We start from the raw sequence: 9,188 nt of genomic DNA, 5'->3' as shown, positions 1-9,188 counted from the left end.
CAGTGGCAGAGCGTGTGAAGACATTGTTCAAGAGACAATTGATAGTTGCTCCAAGAGATCTAATCTAATTTCCCTTCCCTTCCCTTCCCTTCCCTTCCCTCCCCTTCCCTTCCCTCCCCTCCCCTCCCCTCCCCTCCCCTCCTCTCCTCTCCTCTCCTCTCCTCTCCTCTCCTCTCCTCTCCTCTCCTCTCCTCTCCTCTCCTCTCCTCTCCTCTCCCCTTCCCTTCCCTTCCCTTCCCTTCCCTTCCCTTCCCTTCCCTTCTCATGAAAGAGCCAAGGTTCCCCACCCCTGATCTAGGCCAACAGTGGCATTCAGTAGCAGCCTCAAGGCTGGGCCTGAAGTGGAGGCGCAGGCCTCAACCTTAGCTCCAGGCCAGGCTGCACTCAAAAAGGCTGCCTCACGCCATTCCCCAAGGCACGTGACCCTTGGAGAATGGCACAATTACCCACGGCCCAGCCAGAACCTGCCACACCCCGTTTATCTTTGTGCATCTTTTCTGTCTGTTGACAGACCCCTGAGGCTGCTCTGGGTTGCACAAGGCCTTCATTCTTGAAGTGACTTCAAAGAGTGCCCTTCCATGGCCTCTGCGGCCCCCTCCCAAAGCCTCACGCAAACATGCCCCATTCTTGCAGAAATTTCAAAGCTCCCAGATGCCATGTAGGAGCATGGTGCTTGTGTGCAACCTCTGGAGGGTCCAGAGGCCAGGTGAGAACTCAACCCATTCTCATGTGGCCTGCACAGGCTTCTGAAAATTGCACAAGAACAGGGCGTGTTTTCGAGAATAGTTGTCAGGTGTTGGTGAACACTGGCCAGTCACCCAAAATGTTATGGCATGTCCCCGTTCACAGGAGTGTCATGGGTTCGCCATCCTTTTCCCAGGGTCAGGGCTCAGCTATGTCCCTCTGAGTCTGCCTCTCTTGTGCTAAAGCAAGAGAGATTTAGTTTCAGCAGCTCTTGCCATTAATCCCCGAAGCACACCTGCGTCTCTTGTGGGGAGGCTACTTAAGAGACTTAAGAGACGTCCTGTATTTTCGGACCACGTTGGATGACAGCGAGTGGATTTCGCAGAAGACTCAGCTTCAAGGCTTCAACCACTTGAGTGTCTGCCTCCTGGTCAAGAACAACTTCAGCCTGTGTGGAAATCACTGAATAGACTCCGCGCAAGGGTGGGAAGATCAAAAGATCATCTAAGAAAATGTGGCTTTCCCACAGAAGATAACCTGTGTGAACCTGGATTCAGACAATCCATCTCACGCATGCCCTTCAACATGCATGGAGGAAGACTTCATGCCGGCAAGAGAAAACACGGCCAACATGGCCCCAATACTGGGTTGAACGTCGTTTAGTTTTAATCCTATTTATTTTACATACTTTTTACACGTGCTATCCTTTGATGATCTATTTTATTTGCGCGATATTGAAAGTTATGTGTCTCTAATTTGAAGGCATTTCCGACACAAAAAAAGAAAGCTTCAAGGCATCCATGCAACAGAGGACAACTTTGAAAGCCCGCAGACAGGTTTGCCTGGGGCATCCCAAAAGCACGAAGTTGCCCAACCCAGACCTTTGCTCCTTGAGTAATCCTCTGTTGCTGTTGGCCAGGGATCTTGTTCGCTAGGGAAGAACAAGAGAGAGCTTCTGGCTTGGCTTCCAGAAACCAGCTGAGCTCTCAAATAACACCATGTACTCTCTTGCTCTTTGCCTCCTGGTCCCACTCCTACATCCAGGTAAGTCCTTTGGATTGACAAGAGCTTTGCAGGATGACTTTCGGCCACGGAGGGGGTGCTCCTGGCTTTTCCAGGTGCACTGCAGGATTTTTTTGTCTCTCTCTCTTCCATTTCTAATTACTCCGGTTTGCGAACACACTCTTGGAAACCGTTCTTGGAAGATGAAGTGGCTTGATTGGCAACAATAAGTGATGTGAAATGCTTGGCTTTGGAAGCGAGTCCCCACTTCCTGCAAATTCTCCAGGCTCTCAGAGAAACCAATCAGGCTGGCTTTGTTTGAGCAGGTGGCCACCTTAATTGAGAAAGCTTGTCCGGTGTTTGGATGCAGGTTTACAGAAGAAGGGAATAAAGAATGGCCAAGGAGGGTGGTTTTTCCTGAATCAAGCTAGGCGGAAGAGAGTTGAGCCATTGTTTGCTAGAAATCTTTTGACGAGGCTTATATGAGGACATCATCCTGTCTTATAGTTGTGGGGGAACCAGGCGACATCTTCTTCCTGGTTCTCTGGAGGAGGAAGAACTGGGTCTGTGAAACTAATCAAGGAGAGATGCAACCTAGAAGTAAGGAGAAACTTCCTGACAGTTAGAACAATTAATCAGTGGAACAACCTGCCTCCAGAAGCGGTGAATGCTCCAACACTGGAGGTTTTTAAGAAGAGACCGGACAGCCATTTGCCTGAAATGGTATAGGGTTTCCTGCCTGAGCATGGGGTTGGACTAGATGACCTCCAAGGTCCCTTCCAACTTTGTTATTCTGTAGCAAGGTGAGCAGCAAGCAAAACAGATAGATGACAGATAGATCTGTTAGAACAACTAACCAGTGGAACCACCTGCCTCCAGAAGCAGTGAATGCTCCAGCACTGAAAGTTTTTAAGAAGAGACTGGACAGCCATTTCTCTGAAATTGTATAGGGTTTTCTGCCTGAGCAGATGGTTGGACTAGATGACCTCCAAGATCCCTTCCAACTTCTTCTCCTTCTCCTTCTTCTTCTTCTTCTTCTTCTTCTTCTTCTTCTTCTTCTTCTTCTTCTTCTTCATCATCATCATCATCATCATCATCATCATCATTATTATTATTATTATTATTATTATTATTATTATTATTATTATTATTATTATTATTATTATTATTATTATTATTATTATACAAGAAACAGATAAACCATCATGAAATTGGGACCTTCTTCCTTCATGGACTTTCCCCCACTCTTCTATTCCAAGAGCTGATGGACATCACCAGTTGCAGACACCAAGTTATGCGAATCTCTTCTTGTTAGCTGGGGTCATGAGGATCTCAGCAGAAGCAATAGCTTTCTGTCCCAATGTGGGGGAAAATTATTTGCTTTAAGAACGAGAGAGCCATGATCTGAAAGAAAGAGGCAGGCCATGTTTCTGGGAAGGCAATGGCAAAATTGGTCTTTCTCTTCTTCTGTTCTCATTGATACGACATGATCCCATCGGGAAGTGCCTACAAAATGGCTAAAGATGGCAGATAGCCAGCTCTGGATTAGCCATTAAGCAAAATAAGCACCTGCATAGGGTACCAAGGGAATGGGGCCAACCCAGAGGTCCCCCCCCTTTTAGCTGTCATACCCTTAACTCTTTCTTTGCCATACTTGACTTTGGTCAGGTTTTCTTTGTAATTGTCCTTATTTACCATCAGGTTGCTCAGCTCAGTCTCTAATGAGGAACAGCAGAAGTTTAATGTGCTTTAAGAAATGTTTGTTTTGCATTTGCTTAAAGAAATCTGAGCAGCAAGGCTACGTGTGATTCAATACTGTCAATTTGGTCCATGTGAAATACGAGATTCTTTGCAATTCTACCCAGATGCCCTTCTCTTCTCTTGTTCTTTTTTTTTTGATATGTTTATCCATTTTATTTTTTTTTCTAATCCTTAGCTCAGCCTTAAGACTTAATAGTTCTGCAAAAGGTAGGGTGGGTTGAGTTGACTCAGCTCCAAAACTGGCAAGGAATTGGGGTGTTGGTTCAGACTGTTCATTGACCATAACTCATCTGGGTGGGTCCTTTTTTATTTTATTTTTTAAATTATTGATTTTTGGCAAAGTTCGTGAGTTTTTAAAAGTAGAACCATTAGTGGAAGTTCAACAGGGAACAATGATTTAATGGAATCAAGTCCTCAAGCTGTAGAATGAGAAGTCTTGGCTGGCATGCCGAATGCTGTAAAAGTTTTCTAAAGAGGTTTCAGATATAAGTCACAAGTCCAGTTGCTTCCTGAAAAAGGACCTCTGGGACGGTCTCGAACCTGGAGGACTGAGAATAGACATCCTCAGAGATGATTGCATTCACTTTCTTTCAACATCTCTCTGTAGTGGATGCCATTTTCTGCTTTAATTGTACCAGCAGAGAAGGTTATAACTGCAGCACAGCTCAGCAGAAATGTCCATTTACGGTCAACAGCTGTATCACCATTGCCCGGGATGACGACACAGGTCTGTAACTATCTTTCAGTCTGTTTCTAAAACAAATTTGTCTAGAAAATAATTGTTTTATCTCTCTCTTTTTTTGTCCCTATCTGTTCTTAACTTCTATTTTTTTTCTGGAGGACTGAGGATGGTTTTACATTTAGCCTAAGGCCATGAGCCAAGATATTTATTTGCACCGATTCTTCTCTGAGGTTGGTAAGCCATCTTTCCCCACATTGCTATCTGAAATGCATTACTTGATTTGGAGTACAGAGATAGGATGCGGTCCCTTCTGCATAAAAATGGTTTGTTCGGTCACTGAGTTATGTCTGTGGGCTCAAGGCTGCCCATAGCAAGCCCTATCTCTCCAGTGTGAAGATACAGAAGGATCTTGACAGACTTGAACCTTGGGCGCTATCTAACAAAATGAAATTCAATGGTGAAAAAAGTAAGGTTCTACATTTAGGCAAGAAAAACCAAATGCACAGGTATAGCATAGGTGGTATCTTGCTCAACAGTAGAAACTGTGAGAGAGATTTTGGAGTCCTAGTGGACAATCACTTAAATATTTGGCACCCAGCCGTGTGCTGCAGCTGCCAAAAAAGCCAACACAGTGCTAGGCTGCGTTAACAGAGGGACAGAATCAAGATCAAGTGAAGTATTAATAATGCTTTACAATGCCTTGGTAAGGCCACACTTGGAAAACTGCATCCAGTTTTGGTCACCACGATGTAAAAAAGATGTTGAGACTCTAAAAAGAGTGCAGAGAAGAGCAACAAAGACGATAAGGGGACTGGAGGCTAAAACATACAAGGAATGGTTGCTGCACTTGGGTACATCTAGTTTAATGAAAAGAAGGGTGAGGGGTGACATCATAGCAGTCTTCCAATCTCTAAGGGGTTGCCACAAAGAAGAGGGAGTCAAGCTATTTTGCAAAGCCCCTGAAGGCAGGACAAGAAGCAATGGATGGAAACTAATCAAGGAGAGAAGCAACCTAGAACTAAGGAGAAATTTCCTGACAGTTAGAACAATTAACCAGTGGAACTCCTTGCCTCCAGAAGCTGTGAATGCTCCAACACTGGAAGTTTTTTTCAGAAGAGATGGGACAATCGTTTGTCTGAAATGTTACAGGGTTTCCTGCCTGAACAGAGGGTTGGACTAGATGACCTCCAAGGTCCCTTCCAACTCTGTTATTCTATTCTATTATCCCCAACACACATGGTCATTATCAATATAGAATCCTAGGGCTGGAAGGGACCTTGAAGGTCTTCTAGTCCAATCCCCTACTTAAGGCAGGAGACTTTATGGCTTTCAAAAAAGTTGCAAAGCAAATTCATCAGGTTTGCCACAATATATGCAGATGAGAGTCAGAATGGAAAGTAAAAAAAAAGTCTATTTACCAGCCCACACTGGACCAGCACGGCATAGGGGTAGCTCTTGACTTGTGACCTATCCCTGTAGAGGAAAAGAAGGACCATTGCCAAAGGCATACCTGTTTCAGGAATTGACCTAACTCAGGTGTAGGCAACCTTGGCTCTTTTATGACTCGTGGACTTCAACTCCCAGAATTCCTGAGCCAGCATAGCTCAGCATGGAAACCTCTCCCTTTACCCTCAGCATAGCTGGCTCAGAAATTCTGGGAGTTGAAGTCCACGAGTCATAGAGCGGCCTAGGCCTAGGTCAGGGGTAGGCAACCTTGGTTCTTTTATGACTCATGGACTTCAACTCCCAGAATTCCTGAGCCAGCATGGCTCAGCATGGAAATCTCTCCCTTTCCCCTCAGCACGGCTGGCTCGCGAATTCTGGGAGTTGAAGTCCACGAGTCATAAAAGAACCAAGGTTGCCTTGACCCTTGACCTAACTGTTTAATTGATCTGACTTCCATCCCCAGGGACACAAGACGTAGAAAACCCAGTTTACGAGAAGAAGTGCAACTCTGACGATCGATTGTGCAACCAGTTTTATGGGTTGATGGCAGGGGATTTTCGCATGCGGTGGAACTCCAGCTGCTGCCGTGCCGACCTCTGCAACATTAAGGAAATAACGGGTAAAGAACTGGGGTGGTTTCAATCAAAGAAGCCAGGCAGGTCGGATTAAGCAGCACGTGAACGATTCTTTTAAAGCAGGTTTCCGACAAAGGCAGCCATCTTCCCTAGAAAGCCCTTGAGGCATTGCTAATTGGTACCTATCCATTGTTGCTTATCCTTGGGGTGGCTCTGGGGAGATTAATTCCAAGGTCATTTGGATGCCCCCCGAGGTACTTTCCTGTCCCATGAATATCAGTAAGCCCTTTGGGATGGGAAACCCTCCCCCCCTGCAAAATGTGGGGAACGGTTCTCAATCTGAAAGAAAGCACCAGGAGGTGGCACACGAGCTCTTGAAACACAGCAAAACTATTCTGTGGCCACAGAGTGTGGCTTCCCCAGTTGCTACTTCCTGACAAATGACATCTGGAGGAAGCCATTTCTCCACAGTGAAGACAGGCAATATACAGCATAGAGATGTGACAATATGTGCTGTCAAGATCTGCTCCAGATCTCCAAAACATCCACGGGTCTCATAGAGCAGTAGTCCCCGATCTTTTTGTTGCACAGGGACCCGTTTCGTGGAAGACAATTTTTTTTCACAGAGCAGTGTGGCTTTTCTTTTCTAGACATGCTACCCAGATCCCATGCATGTTCAAATGAAGTTTTGCTGACTTGCACGGCCTGGTTCCTATTAGGCTATGGACTGGTACCGGTCCATGGCCTGGTGGGGTTGGGGACTCCTATCATAGGGCATTATCCAGAAGTGATTTGTCTAAGATGCCAAACTTTGTTTCAAGATGTGGGAAGTCAGCCCACCAGCGAAGGAAATATTAAAAGGGCAGAAAAATATATTTCCTCAAAGGATCTTAAAGAGGCAGAAAAGCATGCCCAGTTTTTCTTAATAGCCCCAAGTCTCCCTCCCCAAAACAGATGTAACAGCTCTGTAGAAATGCAGATGTAAATGATCCAGGAAGGTTGAAGACCCCCAGCTAGAAGATTAAGAAGACAAAGACACCTAAAATCTACATACCCCACCCAAACTCTGAAACAGGACTTAATAGGATTAACTCACAAATGCCAAAGGGACACAGGTCAAAATACATGACACAGGAAATACGAAGCCTCAAAACAGGAACAGGAAACCACTCCAAACAAAAGGCTCCAGAGGGTATAAAAACCCACCGCCTACATGTGCTCACTCTCTTTTCTTCCAGAGCCATCTTTCTGTCTGGCTCTCCTCTTCAATAAATTGCAACCTTCTTTCTAAAGCAGTCGCCATGTTGTTTATTCCCGGCTTGGACTGGACCCTGATGAAGACTTTTCCTTCAACAAATACAAGCATGCATCTGAAAGAAAAGTGGGGAGAGGGAAGACCTTTTCTTATATTTTTAAAAGCTAGTTTCAGTGAAGTCTTGCTGCTGGAGCTGGGAAGGAAATAACGGCGGGGTAAATTTGGTGGTATCCGTTGCACCCATCCAGTATGCTACAGCATACACAACCAACAAGGCCCTGAGCCTTTTTTCCCCCCTTAGTCTAATCACTTGAGCAAATCATGGCCTATTTTAGAGATTCTCAGGTTCTTCTTTTGGGTCTCTCCGTCAATAGTTCAAAAAGCATCCCAGAATCGGAATGGAGTCCGCTGCAATTCGTGCTTTGCCCATGGCACAGATTTGTGTCTTAATAAGACTGAGATGGCCTGCACAGGTCTCATGACACACTGCATCCACTTTGCCACCCGCGCCAAGAAAGGTAAGTAGATAGAAAGAGGATAGAGGAGCTGCTATGGTGAAGAGCAAAATCTTTTGTCAATTGGAATTCTACTGTCAATAAGTAATCGTCAACTTCAAACCACATTTTGGGACCAGAATTGATGTTGCTAAGCAGGGCAATTGTTAGGTAAGTTGCACACCCAATTTGGGGGCAAGGGCTGGGGTTTGGCACAATTCTTAAGCAAATCACCGCAGTTGTTAAGTAAATCACATGGTTATTAAGCAAATCCCGTTTCTCTCATTGACTTTGCATGTCAGAAGGTTTCAGATGGCAATCACACGAACCTGGAGCATTGCAACCTGTTGTAAATGCACGCAGGTTGCCAAGCAGCCAAATTTGGATCACATGAGTGTGGGGATGCTGTGACGACTGGGTCATAAGTCATTTTTTTTCCGAGCCGTTGTAACTTTGTTCACTAAATGAATGGCTGTGAGTCAAGAGCTAGCCCTTGACTCCATCTTGGTCAAAGTGAATTTACAACCATGTTAATAAATATATGGAAACACAGCAGAATCGGAAACTCTCCTTTAGTCTCGGAAGAATTCTAGAGATAGGTCTATCCATTCAACCTGGTTAATCCTTTTCCTTTCCATCCTTCCAATGTAGAAGAATTCAAGGACCAACAGGTTGCCTTCACAGGATGTGCTACCAAGAACTTATGCGACATGGGAGCGGTGGCATTGTTTGTTGCTGGCCGCAACGTTGAAGTCACAACCAACATGTGCAGTTTTGCACCAGGAATTGTTTCTCGGTACAACTTGGTCCAGTCCTTTCTGGTGGGGTTTTTCCTTCTTAATATTTGCTTCTGAGTTTCTGCCTGCCTGGTCATCTTCTGTGGTCCCTCCCTACTTCTTCTACGCTGTTGGTCTGCTTTCAGCTTCCCTCTCCGACAAATTGTTGTACTTTTGATTTTCCAAAGAACTGAGAAAGGCTGGCAAACTCTGGCACCAGTTTTCCAGTGGCTAAACACAAACCTGAAGAAAGGGACTGATTTATGCACCCAGTTCCTCATTTCTTTGGTCCTGATCAGTGGGGAAGGCGTGGACTCTGTCCTTTGAAGGGTCCACAAACTCATGTCTTCCAGAAGAGCCAGACTGGCAAAGTCTGAGTAGAGGACATCAGAGTGATTTGACTGGATTTGAACCTGGTTGTCAAGGTTTTACTGTATGTAAGTGTGAAATATAAATGGAGGAGCAATTTGAGCATTTTGATACCTGCACCCTGGCCCCACTCAACGTTTCACA

At 45.2% G+C, this 9,188-nt stretch overlaps 1 protein-coding gene across 1 annotated transcript; it reads left to right on the top strand.

Moving 5' to 3' along the window:
- Positions 1-1,682: 1,682 nt before the first annotated feature.
- Positions 1,683-8,753, top strand: LOC310644170 (protein RoBo-1-like; the record flags this gene model as incomplete). The annotated part of the gene is made up of 5 exons (XM_083368952.1): positions 1,683-1,728; positions 4,055-4,174; positions 6,039-6,194; positions 7,780-7,923; positions 8,551-8,753. The coding sequence occupies 5 exons, from the start codon at positions 1,683-1,685 to the stop codon at positions 8,751-8,753; spliced, it is 669 nt and encodes a 222-aa protein (XP_083225078.1).
- Positions 8,754-9,188: the final 435 nt, after the last annotated feature.

The sequence above is a fragment of the Vipera ursinii genome (genome assembly GCF_947247035.1).
Source record: "Vipera ursinii genome assembly, chromosome: 9".
Classification (NCBI taxonomy): Eukaryota; Metazoa; Chordata; class Lepidosauria; order Squamata; family Viperidae; genus Vipera; species Vipera ursinii.
This window is presented reverse-complemented; position numbering and strand designations above follow the sequence as displayed.